Genomic DNA, 18,992 nt, shown 5'->3' with positions numbered 1-18,992 from the left:
AACCGCCAATGCCTCACCATTGCTCTCAATGGCTTGCGCCCATCGGTGTGTGAGATAGACTAGAAGGTCACCAGCTGAACGGCCCTTGCGAAAACCATATTGATGATCGCTGATCAGCTGGTGATCCTTGAGGTATCTCAGGAGCTGTGTTTTTATAACACGCTCCATCACCTTTGAGAGCAGGGAGGTTATCGCTATAGGCCTGTAGTTGGCCGGTTCACTGCGATCACCCTTTTTAGGGATCGGATGTAAAGCCAATGCTAAGGCTAAGGGGCCCCCGAGGCCTCCATAGAAGGGGCCCTCATAATATAGAAAAATATTTTAAATTTCTAATGGTCACCTTGTAAGATTTTCTTCGAGGCCTCCATAAAAAAGGGGCCCCAATAATACAAAAAATACTGATATAACTTGAAAGATTTTTCCAAACAGTATGAAATGTATTGTTCAAAAATGTAATCAATTTATTTGTAGGCCATAAAATTTAAAATATTTGGAAAAATAGCTCCTTTTAATTCGAAAAATAATGAAGGGCCTCCTCTTATTCCTTGCTCAGGGCCTCTACACCTCTAAAGGTGCCCTAATACTAGACGTAACAAGAAATACAAATTAAAATTATCAACATTATAAAAAATAAAAATAAAAAATAAAAATATTTTATTGATCTTAACACAGTCACATTTACAAGTCGCAAGAGCCCTGTACTTGGTTCTAGACCTGTGTTACAGGTACTCCGCTCATCCACCGGAACTTCATACAGTGTGTTATTCAACATGACATTATTTTTTTTGTTTTTTTTTAAATTACAAATTTCAAGCCTTAACTAAATATGAAAAATTACAAATTTCAAGCCTTAACTAAATATGAGGGAATGAATGTATTTGGGTTTATGTGTATGTATGTGTATGTGTGTGTGTGTGTGTGTGTGCGTGTGTGTGCGCGTGCGTGTGTGTGTGTGTGTGTGTGTGTGTGAGTGCGTGTACGTGTATAAAAATACCAGTTATCTATTAAATGTTGAACCTACAATCGATCGATGAATATATTGCTCTGTTTCGTCGTAGTTTAATTCCTGTAAGTGTTGTGTTACTAGCCTTTTAACATGAATTCGGGTTAACATGAATTTTAACATTTACGTGAAAGGTCTATGTATGTACACATAATATCGAAATTTCAAAGCGATATTATCTCTAGCGGACTAAGGGGGGGAGGGGTAGTCCACCCCGGGTCCCCAGGTATGGAGGCCCCCAAACAGTGTTTTTAGCAAAAAAGGTCGTCAGATAAATCAGTGAAAATAAATGGTCACCGGAATCGTATTTGTCGGCGAATAAGTTATGTACTTTTGTAATTTTGTGAAATCTTAGTTTTTACCTGGGGGCCTAAATTCAACTTTCCGCCCCGGGCCCCCGACTACCTTAGCCCACCACTGAATATTATTATTATTTTTTTATAACATAGATGTAGCAGACGAGCATGCAGTCCACCTGATGGTAAGTGGCTACTGCCGTCCATGGACATCTGTAATCAACCCCAGATAGGATTAGATATTCCTACCTGAGGTCGGCCACAGATGCGCCGCTAGCCATGAGGACTAAGCTGGAACGCCTCGGAAAAGTATGTCTCCCTTACCACATCCTTCAAAACGGAACACAGCAGCGCTTAACACTGCTGTTATTAGGCAGAAATAGGTGATATATGCTCATGAATTTACGTCTCTTATTAATAATCTATCTATTTTTAAACCACCACCACTGTGGAGTCGAACAACTAAGAGTACCACAACCTCCATATTTATTTTGGCAGAACAATTACGGCATCACCCGTTTAGTATAGTCCGCGTAAAACTGCCAGTCCGCTCTGAATATAGAAATGAATCGCGTCGCCATAGCAAATTGTATGACCACACCTTCTCGCAACAACTTCAGAGCGGACTAGCAGTTTGGCGCGAACTATACTTGTATATATTAAGTTGAGAATATATAGTAAAAATGCATGAATGAATATGGCTAGTATCATATTATATTGTGTGGAAAGATTATAGATTTACTGTTTTTTTATTATTGTGCATTTGGATTTCAATAAACGTATGGATGAGTTTATGGTGAATAATAAAGGTTTTTGTATAATTTTAATGTTGTTTTATTTTTTAATTTTATGCTAAAGTACTATAGTCGGGCCATCATTTTTATCAGATTTCTCGTTCCCACTTTTTTTTTATAATATGGGAGTAGCAGACGAGCATGCAGTCCATCTGATGGTAAGTGGCTACTGCCGCCCATGGACATCTGTAATCAATCCGAGATAGGATTGGATACTCCTACCTGAAGTCAGCCACAGATGCGCTGCTATCCCTGAGAACTAAGATGGTACGCCTCGGAAAAGTATATCTCCCTTACCACACCCTTCAAACCGGAACACAGCAGCGCCTAACACTGCTGTTATTAGGCAGAAATAGGTGTGGCGCTGGTGCCGCCGGAGTCGAACCACAACGGGTTCTACCACCTTCAAAATAACTTATGGGCATACCGGAAGCACTTCTAGTGTTGTGTGTAACAACAAACGGATTTGTCGATAATAGCACATAATCAAGGATTGTTAAGAAGATACTTAATGCAAAATATTTTTAGGATGTATTTTAAAACGTCCTTTAATAACATCCATATTTATATTTTTGCATAATTACATTAGTCATCAAAGAATCGACCAAAAGTCATTAAGAAGTGTCCTTTAATTATAGCTAATTGCGTCCGAGCGGCATCCCTTTATCGATATCGAGTTGTGCGGCATTGTCACATTATTTGACGTCGTCTTTTATGACTCTGGTCGCACGTTCGTAATGGCCCGACTATAGTATTTTAGTAATTTTATGCTGTACATACCTCTTGAGAGCACAGTTTGAGTGACCGGTAACCTGTCTATTATTACGTTTTTTTTTTGTTTGTTCCGCCAGAAAAATTATTATAACAGCGTTCCTACTAATTCTAAATTCATTTCTCGTATAGTAGTTAAAATGTCTAAAATATTTTTAGCTTTTCTCTTGTTTTTATAATATTTCGCGCTTTGAAGTATGTAGTACAGATGAAATATATTCTTTACATTCCATTGTACGTAAATTTTGAGTGTTTTACCTAATACCTACTTCTAATGACTATACATTACCTTATAATAAATGTTGATTTTGCAAAGAGAGTATTACATTGTAAAATTTTTGAGTAAAAATATAAAAAACATTTTTACATGAAAACACTCGTGATTTGTATGCAGTTATACCAGAGGACGTTCTTATTAGTGATCGAAGCAGAGGACCCTTTCTATTGTCTGTGCAGTAATGCAGTTGTTATTGTCAGTTGTCAAAACGTCCAGTTGTCATTGTGTAGTTAAATCGGAACGTAGTGTCAGCTAAAATGGCATCCGTAATGAATGTTTTGTTGCGAAAATCAGCAAATATAGGCCCTACGAAGGCTTTATTGAAGAATTTGCCAGCAGTTTACAATGTCAAGTAAGTGTTTGAAAGGTTTTTGTGACGAAAAAAATAATATTAGACACTTTATTCGCTGTTACAAAATTATGTAACATTTAAGATTATAATTAGATATTTTAACGTGTAGATTATAAAAAATCTATATATTTATTTGTATATTTAAAGCTCTTTACTTTCGTTTTCTAGATTTTATGAAAAGTAATTTTAGAATCGTGTTAGGAAAGTTAGATTTAAAGAAATTGTTATTGCGCGTTAAGTAATTCTGCCAAATTGTAATAAGCTATGTTGTGATACATATTGTATAGAAACTGTTGCCTATGTGAGATATAATAGTTGTGTATCGATATTTACAAAAACACAATGTATATAAAACACTTTTAAATCGATATTATTAATTTTGAAAATATCCCAATCACTATTTTAAAATTTAATAATCAATTTAGTAATTTAATTATTTTCAAATGATGAATATGAGAAGGATTTAGAAGAGAGCGATTAAATTGAGATGGGTCTCAAAGTATTAAAATCTCTCACCAATTCAAGTCCAAACAAAGTCAAGTAAACAAGTCCAAAAAAAAAACCAAATTGATTTTGATATTTTTCTGAATGATTAAAAAAATGTTAAAAACAATACAAGAATGAAATAGATGGAGAAGAGAGGAGAAGAGAAAAAGAGGAATGGGATGGGGATACAGTACTATATCCAGTAAAAAATAAGTTTAGTATTATTTTTACCCGATTGCAGAGGGTAATGTTCGAGTATATATAATGTGGGGAATATTCATTAATTATGTGAGACATTTTGATCAACCTAAACCTTACTTACTTTGTGGACAGTAGGAGTCTCGAAAATATATCACATTTTTTTCCCCACTAGCACCAAAATGAAACTGAAAAAATTGTGGTAAATTAAATTAAGCTTGTTCCTTCATTAAACATAACCAAATATAGTATCATTTCTTGTTAAATAATAAAAATATTAAGCAACTTATTTAATCTCTCTTTAGAATCAATCCAACACAATTTACCCTAGAAAACTCTTGAAATTCTTACCTTAAATGCCTCCTAATCATGCTTTGGGATGTCCGGCATCCATAATGGCTTGATGGATTTTAAAATATGTGGTGTTGTTGGATTTTTCTCAATATTGGTGAATGATGCTATCATGTTATTTCAGCTCGCAACGCAATGCCAGCAAATGGATGCCGGACAAGGACTGGTTGGAGCAGTTCCAGGGTCCGGTTATGTATCCCCATGACCTGACCGCTATGCTCCAACATCCTCCTTACAACAGTATGTATTCAGACTTATATTGACTAAAAGTATCTAGTGCTTCTAATAAGAAGCATATTCACTTCTTCAAGGAAGAAGGAGTGATACCCTAGCGATTTAGAAACTTGGCCTCTTGATCGAGGGGTCTGAGGTTCAAATCCCCGGCATGCACTTCTCATTTTTCAAAATGATTTGCATTTTAGAAATCTATTATCACTTGTTTAGACGGTGAACGAAAACCTCGTGAGAAAACTTGCATACCTGAGATCTCTTAAAAAAAATTTTTCAAAGATATGTGGAAGTCTATCAATATGCACTTGCCAGCGCGGTGGACTATGGAATAATCATTCTCATACCGAGATGAGATCTGTGCCTAGCAGTGGGACAGTAATGGGTTGATGATGACTTAATATAAGTTGGTTAAAAACTAATGTGAATGCTGATAGACCTCAGGAGTAACACTTTTGATCAGTTTCATAGAGTACTGTTGCATACAGATGTCCATGGACCTAATCAGGTGGACTGCATACTTGTCTGCTATTTCAGTCTGATAAAAAACAAATGATTTCTAATTAATAATATCAAATGAAGGTGGTAGAACCTTTAGTGGTTCGACTCTAACGGCACCACCACTATACCTATTTCTGCGTAATAACAGCAGTGTTAAGCACTGCTGTGTTCTGCTTTGAAGGGTATGGTAAGAGAGATGCTCTTCCGAGGCATTCCAGCTTAGTCCTATGGAGTAGAAATGCATCTGTAGGCGATTTTATGTAGGACGATTTTATATAGGTGTGAGGTTGAATACGAATGTCGATGGTCGGAAGTAGCCACTTACCATCAGATGTATTGTATGCTAGTCTGCTACTCCTATATTATAACAAATGAAATTTAAAGGGCCTGGAATGAAGCATAGAGTACTTGTAAGACCTTCCTAAGTTTTGCTGAATACAGTAAGTCGTAAGTAAACATATAATAAACGACTCCCGTTTGCAGGCATTGTGGCCCCAACAGAGAAGCAAGTCCGCAACATGATCCTGAACTTCGGGCCGCAGCACCCCGCCGCTCACGGGGTGCTCCGACTTGTGTTGGAGCTGGAGGGTGAGGTAGGAATGGACAACTTCATACATTTTTATTATTATAAGGATGGCAGACGAGCATACAGTCCACCTGATTGTAAGTAGCTACTGCCGCCCACAGACATCTGTAATCAATCCAAGATCGTGTTAGACTCCTAACTGTCGTCGTCTACAGCTATACCGCATTCAGCGCCGCTACCCCTGAGGACTAAGATGGAATGCCTCAGTAAAGTATGTCTCACTTACAACACCCCTCAAACCAGAACACAGCAGTGCTTAACACTGCTGTTATAACAGAAATAGATGTGGCGGTGATGACGTTGAAGTTGATCCACAAAGGCTTCTTTCGCTTTCAAACATCTTCTTACCTACCAGATGGGCTCAGTGCTCGTTTTCTCATCATCGTCATCAACCCATTACGGTCCCACCGCTGGGCACGGGTCTCGTCTCAGGATGAGAAGGATTAGGCCACCACACTGGCTAAGTGCGAATAAATAAACTTCACATACCTTTGAAACCTTTTTTTTAGATTTCTCAGGTATGCAGGTGTCCTCAAGATGATTTCCTTCACCGTTAAAGCAATTAATAATTAATTTGTAATATGCACATAATTTAAAAATGCCCTCAGAATCGAAAGGCCGAGTTTTAATCACTAGGCTATCATTGCCTTTTCTTTGTTGTGTTGTTACGTCCTCATTTCCTAACACAACCAGGTGGACTGATTCCTCATTCAAACTTCTTCCTACCTACCAGATGGACTTTATGCTAGTTTCCTACCACAACTTTATCCAAAAAGAAATATTTTTTCTCCCCAGACGGTCCGCGCAGCCGACCCCCACATCGGCCTGCTACATCGTGGTACAGAGAAGCTGATAGAGTACAAGACCTACACCCAGGCGCTGCCGTACTTCGACCGTCTCGACTATGTCTCCATGATGTGCAACGAACAGTGCTACAGCCTCGCTGTTGAGAAGCTGCTCAATATTGATATACCGCTCCGGGCGAAGTATATTCGGAGTGAGTATATTGTTTAGTATTTTGAAAGTTGCAGAACCCTTTGTGGTTCGACTCCGGCGGCACCAGCGCCACACCTATTTTTGCCTAATAGCAGCAATGTTTAGCGCTGTTGTGTTCTGTTTGAAGGGTGTGGTAAGGGACACATACTTTTCCGAGGCGTTCCAGCTTAGTCCTCAGGGGTAGCGGCGCAACTGTGGCCGACCTCAGGTAGGAATATCTTATCCTACCTGGGGTTGATTACAGATGTCCATGAGTGGCAATAACTACTTACCATCAGATGGACTGCATGCTCGTCTGCTACTCCTACATTATAAAAAAATATAGGGTTCCGTTTTTGAGTCCTTTGGGTACGGAACTCTAAAAAAGTATTTATTAGGTGACATCAATAACTAGTAATAGTAAATATGTGATTTACAGATGAATCAATGTCATGTGACTTTAAAACCATACTAAAACTGTTTTTTTTTTGTTTCTCCAGCGCTCTTCGCGGAGATCACCCGTCTCCTGAACCACATAATGGCGGTCGGTACCCACGCTCTCGACGTCGGAGCGCTGACCCCGTTCTTCTGGCTGTTCGAGGAGCGCGAGAAGATGATGGAGTTCTACGAGCGAGTGAGCGGCGCTCGTATGCACGCGGCGTACATCCGCCCGGGGGGAGTCGCGCTGGTACGTAGCCTAAACCACCCACAACTCGGCTCCACTGCTGGGCGTAACCTGTCCCACTGCTGGGTATGGGACCCCTTTCACAGTAGGAACGCCTTAGATTATACTTCTTAGGAGCTACCATAATAACCAAACACACACCGTCAATCTCACAGCGAGGAGGACTTAAGACACAGTGTTTATGTATTTCGATATTGACCTGACCCACACCTGGATTGATGACGTCATCAATCCATCAATAACCCTATTCTCTATTAGTGTGAGACGGGGAGGCTTCATCGTTACCTATTACCGAGTATCCCCTCGGAGTGTAAAGGGCATAGCTCCCTGATCTTTCAGAGTGTGAAGGGTCAAGGTCGTTGCTCCCTGGTCGTGGAGCGCTGACCCCGTTCTTCTGGCTGTTCGAGGAGCGCGAGAAGATGATGGAGTTCTACGATGGCCTGGCACACTGCCGGGGTTATTATCATTAAGTAATCTCAATGTTGTAGTAGTAGTCGCGTTTAGGTCATAGTCGACTAGGTAGGCATTGTCAGCCTTGCTACGCCTCAACATCAGCATGTTCTACAGATGTACCCTTACCAGGAGTTTTTAGGTTTCGAAAAATATGACTGTTTTGGTATTTGTTTACGTATTTGCCCATACAAATTCCAATCAGCGCCCCTAGCGGATTTGTCAGAACTAGGAAATCGTATGGGCCAATACGTAAACAAATACCAAAACAGTCATATTTGTCGAAACGTAAAAACTCCTGGTAAGGGTACTGGTCACAGCACTCCTCTCACATTGAGAAAGGCCTAAGCCATAGTCCATTTGGTTTTGTGATAGTGAGGATACACTCATTACTAGGTTTCATAGCTTTCCAGTTCCTCTATAACACTGTTGGGCAAGCATCTCTTTATAGAATAAAACATCTATATGATTATTGTCCCACTGTTGGCTATAGAACCCTCATAGTAAGGTTGTTGAACATTTGGCCAAGGTGCTCAACAAATTTTAACATGTGAGGTGTTGTTTGATTCTTCTAAATATGGATGTGACATAAGGATGACATATATTTTTAAAAAGTCATTTTTTAAATAATTCTGCATATTTAAGTGATGACCCTTTTTTCTCTAACCCCAGGACATGCCCCTAGGCCTGATGGACGACATATACGAGTTCGCCGCGAAGTTCGCCGAGCGGCTGGACGAGGTGGAGGACGTGCTCACCACCAACAGGATCTGGGTGCAGCGGACCAAGGACATCGGGATCGTGTCCGCTCAGGACGCGCTCAACTACGGCTTCAGGTGTGCGGGGGGTACAGTGGGGTACGGGGGGTAGGGGGTCAGTTCCCCGAGCGGCTGGACGAGGTGGAGGACGTGCTCACCACCAACAGGATCTGGGTGCAGCGGACCAAGGACATCGGGATCGTGTCCGCTCAGGACGCGCTCAACTACGGCTTCAGGTGTGCGGGGGGTACAGTGGGGTACGGGGGGTAGGGGGTCAGTTCCCCGAGCGGCTGGACGAGGTGGAGGACGTGCTCACCACCAACAGGATCTGGGTGCAGCGGACCAAGGACATCGGGATCGTGTCCGCTCAGGACGCGCTCAACTACGGCTTCAGGTGTGCGGGGGGTACAGTGGGGTACGGGGGGTAGGGGGTCAGTTCCCCGAGCGGCTGGACGAGGTGGAGGACGTGCTCACCACCAACAGGATCTGGGTGCAGCGGACCAAGGACATCGGGATCGTGTCCGCTCAGGACGCGCTCAACTACGGCTTCAGGTGTGCGGGGGGTACAGTGGGGTACGGGGGGTAGGGGGTCAGTTCCCCGAGCGGCTGGACGAGGTGGAGGACGTGCTCACCACCAACAGGATCTGGGTGCAGCGGACCAAGGACATCGGGATCGTGTCCGCTCAGGACGCGCTCAACTACGGCTTCAGGTGTGCGGGGGGTACAGTGGGGTACGGGGGGTAGGGGGTCAGTTCCCCGAGCGGCTGGACGAGGTGGAGGACGTGCTCACCACCAACAGGATCTGGGTGCAGCGGACCAAGGACATCGGGATCGTGTCCGCTCAGGACGCGCTCAACTACGGCTTCAGGTGTGGGGGGGGTACAGTGGGGTACGGGGGGTAGGGGGTCAGTTCCCCGAGCGGCTGGACGAGGTGGAGGACGTGCTCACCACCAACAGGATCTGGGTGCGGGGAGTACAGTGGGGTAACTTACCCCACTACCTTAGGGGAGAGTTTGGAGAGTGGAATATTTCTACCTACTATAAATTGTCAGATATTTGCTTAGCAACAAATGTAATAAATAATAATAGTAATAAATAATAATAAATTTTAATTTATTAAGAAGTGGCATACGTACGAGTATGTTGACATTTGTCAAATTGTCTGATGGACAGCTCTTTTACTACATTTTCCTAAAAAAAAAATTATTGTCATCTTAAAAATCTTCCATTAAAAGTTATAACAAAAATAAGATTATATTTGTCTTATAACTGCAAAAGTTGTTTACAAATTTTTTTGCAAAAACATTTTTTTTTTATTCCCTTTGTGTGGTACTGTAGTGGTGTGATGTTTTTTTAATTCCCTTTTCTTGTGTCTACAGTGGTGTGATGCTCCGCGGCTCCGGGATCAAGTGGGATCTGCGCAAGTCGCAGCCCTACGACGCCTACCACCTGGTGGACTTCGATGTACCCATCGGTACGAATGGTGACTGTTATGATAGGTGAGAAAACAAATTTTAAATATTAAAAAAATATATTAAAGTTTGCTATTTTAATTAATCAATTAATTAATTTATTAAAACCAATGCTCTGAAGATAATTAATGTAGATAAAAAAATTGCTGTCTGTAGTTTGGACAGCTTCGCTGACAGTTTTTAAGTTATTATGTATTATTAATTCTTTAAAATCTATATTATTTCTTTGCATATATTGCTTTATTATAAGGTTTTTAATTATTTTTTTCAAATGAACCTGACATAGCTTTAAGGGTGTAATTTGACTGCGTTAATGTGAAAAAAAATCTACATTTCTAGAAATAGGGGATGAATAAAAGGTCCCAAAGCGGCTACAAATTCCAAAAAAAAATTGCCATCTTTAAAGCTTATTTACAAATTATATACAATTATATAAAGCTAATTGTACTTACCAGGTACCTCTGCCGTGTCGAAGAGATGAGACAATCTCTGCGCATCATCGACCAGTGTCTGAACCAGATGCCGGCCGGCGAGATCAAGACCGACGACGCGAAGCTGACACCGCCCTCTCGCGAGGAGATGAAGGTACTCTAGTGTACTCTGTAGGAGATGAGACAGTCCCTCCGCATCATCGACCAGTGTCTGAACCAGATGCCGGCCGGCGAGATCAAGACCGACGACGCGAAGCTGACACCGCCCTCTCGCGAGGAGATGAAGGTACTCTAGTGTACTCTGTAGGAGATGAGACAGTCCCTCCGCATCATCGACCAGTGTCTGAACCAGATGCCGGCCGGCGAGATCAAGACCGACGACGCGAAGCTGACACCGCCCTCTCGCGAGGAGATGAAGGTACTCTAGTGTACTCTGTAGGAGATGAGACAGTCCCTCCGCATCATCGACCAGTGTCTGAACCAGATGCCGGCCGGCGAGATCAAGACCGACGACGCGAAGCTGACACCGCCCTCTCGCGAGGAGATGAAGGTACTCTAGTGTACTCTGTAGGAGATGAGACAGTCCCTCCGCATCATCGACCAGTGTCTGAACCAGATGCCGGCCGGCGAGATCAAGACCGACGACGCGAAGCTGACACCGCCCTCTCGCGAGGAGATGAAGGTACTCTAGTGTACTCTGTAGGAGATGAGACAGTCCCTCCGCATCATCGACCAGTGTCTGAACCAGATGCCGGCCGGCGAGATCAAGACCGACGACGCGAAGCTGACACCGCCCTCTCGCGAGGAGATGAAGGTACTCTAGTGTACTCTGTAGGAGATGAGACAGTCCCTCCGCATCATCGACCAGTGTCTGAACCAGATGCCGGCCGGCGAGATCAAGACCGACGACGCGAAGCTGACACCGCCCTCTCGCGAGGAGATGAAGGTACTCTAGTGTACTCTGTAGGAGATGAGACAGTCCCTCCGCATCATCGACCAGTGTCTGAACCAGATGCCGGCCGGCGAGATCAAGACCGACGACGCGAAGCTGACACCGCCCTCTCGCGAGGAGATGAAGGTACTCTAGTGTACTCTGTAGGAGATGAAGATACTTTCGTGGGGGATTGGGGTTCTCTGTGGGAGATGAAGATACTTTTGTGGGGGATTGGGGTTCTCTGTGGGAGATGAAGATACTTTTGTGGGGGATTGGGGTACGCTGTAGGAGATGAAGGTACTATTTATAAGCCTTTATTTAACTTCAAAAGGTAGTAGGTATAATAGGTAGTAGGATCAAAAGGTAGAATGGTGGTCTAAAACCCTCTAGTTGTTCGACTCCGGCAGCACCACCGCCACACCTATTTCTGTTATAACAGCAGTGTTAAGCGTTGTTGAGTTCTAGTTTGAAGGGAACCGAAGGTAGATTTAACCGAAGCGTTCCAACTTTGTCTTCAGGGGTAACAACGTATCTTAGTTATGAATATAATCTTACCTGGGGTTGATTACAGATGTCCATTGGAGGCAATAGCCACTAACATTTAGATGCAAGCTCTATCTAAATATATATAACTCAAAGGTGACTGACTGACGTAGTGATCTATCAACGCACAGCCCAAACCACTGGACGGATCGGGCTGAAATGTGGCATGCAGGTAGATGTTATGACGTAGGCATCCGGTAAGAAAGGATTTTGATCAATTCTACCCCCAAGGGGATAAAATAGGGGATGAAAATATTATTTCGTAACGCGAGCGAAGCCGCGGGCAAAAGCTCGTATCATATAAAAAAAGACATTACAATTTTAAAAAAGGAGTAAGCAAATGTTTATATGTAAGAAAAAAAATTGTAGGAAATTTTAATTCTCTTTCAAATTTCCACAGGCAGTAACTGCTTCCCATCAGGTAGCCACTGTACCTGAAAGGGTAAAAATATAAAAAAAAAATACAAAAAAAACTAAACTTATTTTTTGCAGACTTCAATGGAAGCCCTGATCCATCACTTCAAACTCTTCACTCAAGGGTACCAGGTGCCCCCTGGGTCCACTTACACTGCAGTGGAGGCCCCCAAGGGCGAGTTTGGTATTTATCTCGTCTCTGACGGTGGATCTAAGCCCTACAGGTAAGTATTGTACTTTTGTCGAGGTGTAAAGGGATGGAATATTATAGGTTTAAGGGATAAGTGGGCGGTATAAGGGGAGGGGGGAGTCAAATATAATTTGTCAAATAAGGTTGTAGGAGGGTGGGGGGGGGGGGGGAAAGCCATCATCAACCCATTACTGTCCCACAGCTGGGCACGGATCTCCTCTTATAATGAGAAGGATTAGGCCATAGTCCACCGCGCTGGACAAGTGCGTATTGGTAGACTTCACATACCTTTGAAAATATTGTTTTTAAGATTTCTCAAGTATGCAGGTTTACTCACTATGTTTTCCTTCGCCGTTTAAGCAGGTGATAATTAATTTCTACTTTCTAATACGCGCATAACTTTGAAAAAAATCAGGGGTGCTTGCGTGGGATTGGAACCTCGGACCCCTCGATCAAGAGTGCGAGTTTCTTAACCACTGGACTATCATAAACTATCGGTGCCACTTTGCTTAATTAAAAAAAATGAAAATTTTCCTTTTTTTAAGATTGGGCAAATACCCGATATCGCGCCCTCCTCTCCCCTCTTCTTTCATACTAAAAAGAACAGTTAAGGGGATGAAACACGGTTAAGGGTCTAACATCAAACGTAGGGGATGCTGTGTGATCTTGGCTTTGTAACTGTGTCGCTTTTTAATGCATGTATTATGTTATAGTCCGCGCCAAACTGCTAGTCCGCTCTGAAGTTGTTGCGAGCAGGTGTAGTCATACAATTTGCTATGGCGACGCGATTCATTTCTATATTCAGAGCGGACTAGCAGTTTTAGGCGGACTATATTATTAATTTATTTGCTTTAGCTTTTGAATGTTGTATGTTGCTTTGAAAAATATATATATTTTTAATTATATGTGTACGGTGTAGTTACGTCACGAATTTGAATTTGGAAATTGCATATTGAAAAAAGAATAGTTAGAACTTTTATAGTGAAATATTATTTTTTTTTAATTAGTTTAATTGATGCGTTTAATAGTAATGCAAAGGAGATATTTTTGATTTGAATGGAATTTAGATGATTTTTTCATCTAGATTATCTAGTGCATTTTTTAAAAACGTATTACAAAAATAGTTGTACGACGGTATACGATAGTTTGTTATTACCTATTACAAAAAATAAAATTAGACTAGAATATTATTATCAAAATAAAAAAAAACTGCAACTGTTCGTAAAAAATATGAATATACTAGCAGTACCCGCGGCTTCGTCCGCTTTCTGTTCACTCCTAAATAGTGTAGCTCTCTGATTGTGAAATAATTTTCATGATCGGTTCAGTATTTCCAGAGATAAGACAAACGAAAGATAAACAAACAAACAAAGTTACAAACTTTATAATATTAGCATAGATGAAACTGCAAAATTGTATGGTATTCTTAACCGACTGCGGAGGGTAATGTTAAAAAAAATATATTTACTCGTAAGTACTGCTAGTTAAAAATATTTTAGTGAAATTATAATTCATGGCAGGACTAAAACGATTTATATTATTATAAAATGATTGCAATAAATAAATTATACTCTTCGAGTTACACATTAAAATGTTATTTATTTAAGAAAAGTTATTTTAAAATAAATACTTATTTATTTACACTTACAAACAATAATTCGGGAAGCAAGATTATCAATGAAATAAATAAATTTGCAATATTATGATGTTACAATGAAAAAAAAATACCCAAACAATAAAATGTAAAGTTTTCGTGGGTGATCCAGTGGTAAAGTCCAGTTGTTATGTATAGCTACGGAACTGTATGCTACCCATACGACCATATGACATACCTATGTGAACCCATACGACATCGTCATGCTATGACCCTTTCATATAATGAATAGCATAATGAACTTTGTCTAATAAAAAAATAATATGTTTATGGAGGCATCATTGTCACATCTATTTCTACCCTATAACAGTGTCTTCTGTTTGGTTTGAAAGGTGTTATTAAGGTTGAAATCTATTTATAGGATTTGTGAGTCAAAAAGCGGTGCAGAATTCGAACTCCTCTTTTAAATTGCGATAAAATAATAAAACATATTAAGTTCTAATTTAAAATGCCTTGTATTTATTAATTAAAATTAAATTATCTTTTATCTAATTATCTAAATTTATCTCTTTCTAATTCCATAATCAGGATAATTAAGATTATTCCAGTGGAAACCTGAATTTACTTTGCAAAATTGGTTTGAATTGGCTGTTCCTGTGAAATGGTAAGTTACAAAATTGTTTAAAATTTATTTCAATTTTTAATATTTAAATATATTTATTGCTTTTTAAAATATATATTAATTTCTTTTAAATATGCACAACATGTGAAATATTTACTATGTTTCCTGTACTTTGTAATATTTATGTAATATATAATATTCTTCAAAGATTTTCACAACTGCGATTTTTATTCAATTTGTCATCAGAATAGAAAGAAAGAAATAACTTTATTACGTAATGCATTGTACACACATATATCAACAACAAATTATCTAAATTACTTACAAAATAGTGGGATATAGGTAAATAGAAAACTTAAGATAAATAAAATGGCAACACAAAGGAATAAAAATATAATAGTTAAATAAATACGTTACAGTATATCCCTATGCTTGTATGTATACATTGCATACGGAAAAGGTACTCACTCAGCATTGATGCCATGGTGTGTTGCACCACGGCGCTGGTTTTCAGTGAGCCCTCATAGTGACTCACGGAAGAATATTTGATTGAAATCTTGGGTTCGAATCCCGGTTGAGGTAAAAAGTAAGTATGTAGGACTAGATAATAGATAAAGCGATTGTTTATTTTGTCATGTTTTTTACATACGTATACATGTATTATATTTTATGTCATTTTATATTTTCTCCATCTAATATATTTTTATAATTTTATGATATAGACAATTATTGCACAACAAATATATTTGTCATATTTCAGTCAATTTAGAGTTCATTTACATTTATATACAGGGTGATTTTTTCAAATTGGCCTTCAGGGCCAAATCCCGAACTATAAGGAATAGCTAAAAATGTTGAAAGGAGTTACGAGGCCGATTTTGACAAGAACTAAAACTTCATCATTATATTTTTTTTTTAATCTACGAGGGCGCGTTTTTAAGTCCGCGGAATGGCGGGGTTGGAGGGATGATAGCGGGCTTGTTAAGGGCGGTACGTGTTAAGTGACTCATAAATAGTATAAATATAAAGTTTTATCACAATTGCATCATTAGTTTTAAAACTATCGACAATTAAACAACTCAATCCGGAAAAAAAAATAAAGTATGGAGAAAATCGAGCATCGCGCCGTTATAAAGTTCCTTACCAAGCAAGGAAAGTCTGTGCAAATCATAATGGAAAAGATGTCATCAGTTTACGGGGACTCTTGCCCTGGAAAAACGATGGTTTACAAGTGGAACAACCTTTTTAAGCAAGGCAGGGATTCACTTGAAGACGACCCACGACCAGGACGGTCTGTTGAGGTGACCACTCCGGAAACGATGGCGAAAGTCGAAAAATTAGTACTGGAAGATGCTCGGCTAAAGAAGGAACAGCTTGCAGAAATGGTTGGAGTATCGGATACAAGCATTTTTAAATTTCTGCATGACCATCTTGGCATGACTAAGGTCAGCGCGCGGTGGGTGCCGAGAATGCTCACGCCGCCTCAGAAACAACAGCGCGTTGAATGTTCCCGTGCGTTTTTGGACCTCTGTGGAGAAGATAAAGATATTGTATTGAATCGAATTGTTACTTGAGATGAAACTTGGGTTCACCATTATGAACCTGAGTCTAAACAAGACTTCATGCAGTGGCATAAAAAGGGTACAGCACCTCCTAAAAGGTTTAAGGTGTCACAATCGGCCGGAAAATTCATGGCGACAGTCTTTTGGGATTCAGAAGGAATTTTGTTAATAGATTATAAAGATAAAGGTGTCTCTATAACCGGAGAATATTACGCAACTATCCTGGAGCGGTTAAAAGAAGCCATCAAAGAAAAAAGGCGGGGAAAATCAACCAGAGGTGTCCTGCTGTTGCACGACAATGCGCCCGTACACAAAAGCCGTATTGCACTGGCTGCCCTGCATAAGGTGAGCTTTGATATTTTAAATCACCCACCCTATAGGCCAGACCTGGCTCCCAGCGATTATTATCTCTTTCCAAAAATGAAAAAAGAGCTTCGTGGAAATAAATTTTCTACAGACGAAGAAGTTAAGGACGCAATTTTTCCGACAAGGACGAAACATTTTTTATGAGGGTTTAAATAAGTTAATACAAAGATCTTAAAAATGTATTCGTCTTGCAGGAGAATATGTAGAAAAAGAAAAATAATTTTGACATTTTATTTTCCCTCCTTGTCCCTCATTCCGCGAACTTAAAAACGCACCCTCGTATTTCCGTTGCCGGGAATCGAACGAGTTCATATTGAAAAAAAACTCACCCTGTATTATTCCACCATCGGATAATGTCGCTTATAAGGATAAAATTCTGGAAAGTGATAAATGATAAACTATAGGAAAAAGCTCATTTTGAAGAAAAGACAAGAGTCAGAGTTATTTAATATAGCTTTAGCTATACTGTTACTTTAGTATTTTAGTAATGTTATTGGTACTTGATCAATCGAAGGGTTAATTGATTTAAATTATAATTAACAGTCATTGTATAGCTTTCGTATTAGAATCAGAGCAGAGACTTTAAGAGGTCTCTAGTGGAGTCGAGGTATGTGGCGGCGCGGTGGGGAAACGTTGATAAGAACTGATGTGAGTGATCGAGGTGGATCATTATTTCGTTGTCTTTTGGAGCGTGTAGTCACTACTTTGAACATTTTCTATCATAAATGAACTGTAATAGTTATGTCAGATTTCTTATTTAGTGGTCGTATTAAAATACTGGCATCTACTAGTGAGATGTTATAAGAAATTTCACATATACTTTCTATAACAGGTGCAAGATAAAGCCGCCCGGTTTCGCCCACCTCGCGGCGTTGGAGAAGATCGGGAAGAATCTCATGTTGGCGGACATCGTCGCGATTATCGGAACACTGGACGTCGTGTTTGGGGAAATCGACCGATAAATGCGTAGACCTGTTAAGCGATTAATCCATTTGTACGGGTTAGGAAATAGGAAAATAATTCGTTATTGTAAGTATATAAATTTATATATTGGAATTGGAGAATAAAGTAGTAAGGAACAGTGAATTTATTTATTTTAATAGTAAGTTTTTAGTAATGGATGAAAGATGGCGCTTTAGGTGGAAAAATGCAAAATAAAAATTGAAAAAAAAACATACGAAAAAAATATGATTCAAATAAATTCCTTGTTTGATTTTTTTAAATAAAATAATTTCTAGATACATCTGTGGTTGTTATTTTTTTTTTAATTTATTTAAGTAAACATATAATAATAATAATAATAATAATAAGCCTTTTATTTATCTTTAACCTAACCTAGATACATATAATAAAAGTTTAGTAATAATAAAACGAGAAATAAAATAATTAAGTTAAAGCCCCTTTGCGGGTATAGGCCTCCTCCAGACGTCCCCATTTTCCTCTATCTTTCCCTTTCTCTATCCAATCTGTGCCCGCTATTTTCCTTATCTCATCTGTCCAGCGTTCTGCAGGGCGACCCCTTCCTCTTCTTTTGACCGGACCTTTCCAAATTGTAACCCGCTTAGTCCATCTATCTTCCGTCATGCGGGCTATGTGTCCTGCCCATTTCCACTTTAAGCATAGTGCGTGTTGTTGTGCATCTTTAATCTTTGTTATGCTTCGAATATCTTTGCTCTTGCGTTTATCGCTAAGTTTAACATTTAAGATGCTTCTCTCCATGGCACGTTGGCAAGATCGTATTTTACTTTTCGTTGATTTGTTAAAAATCCAGGTTTGGGCACCGTATGTCAAACAAGGCAACAAGCACGCATCCATTATTTTTCTTTTTAGCCTTAGAGATAAATTTGATTTAAATATTTCTTTTAGGCTCCAATATTTTTTCCATGTAAGGTTAATTCTTCGAGCCAGGTCATCTTTGTGTCTTGTCTTTTTAAAAGAGATTTGTTTACCAAGATAAATATAGTTATCTACGTACTCTATCGGTGTTTGGTTAATTTGTATAGGATTTTTCACACTATTTGTAGCTACTTTTGTCTTTGAAATGTTTAATTGTAATCCAATATTTAGGCTAGCTATATTTAGTTCTCTTATCATTTCTTCTAACTCTATTGATGTTTTTGAAAATAAAACGATGTCGTCTGCAAATCTAAGGT

General features: G+C 39.7%; 1 protein-coding gene across 1 annotated transcript; it reads left to right on the top strand.

Moving 5' to 3' along the window:
* The first annotated feature begins 3,332 nt into the window (after window positions 1–3,332).
* On the top strand, window positions 3,333–17,925 carry LOC140757014 (NADH-ubiquinone oxidoreductase 49 kDa subunit-like). Its single transcript, XM_073092569.1, has 10 exons — window positions 3,333–3,493; window positions 4,653–4,768; window positions 5,741–5,850; window positions 6,639–6,840; window positions 7,319–7,506; window positions 8,626–8,789; window positions 10,091–10,210; window positions 10,639–10,768; window positions 12,584–12,729; window positions 17,672–17,925. The coding sequence occupies exons 1-10, from the start codon at window positions 3,399–3,401 to the stop codon at window positions 17,799–17,801; spliced, it is 1,401 nt and encodes a 466-aa protein (XP_072948670.1). The 5' UTR covers window positions 3,333–3,398; the 3' UTR covers window positions 17,802–17,925.
* Window positions 17,926–18,992: the final 1,067 nt, after the last annotated feature.

The sequence above is a fragment of the Epargyreus clarus genome, unplaced genomic scaffold, assembly GCF_041222505.1.
Source record: "Epargyreus clarus isolate Ecla_fem2 unplaced genomic scaffold, WU_Ecla_fem_2.2 ptg000036l, whole genome shotgun sequence".
NCBI lineage: Eukaryota > Metazoa > Arthropoda > Insecta > Lepidoptera > Hesperiidae > Epargyreus > Epargyreus clarus.
This window is presented reverse-complemented; position numbering and strand designations above follow the sequence as displayed.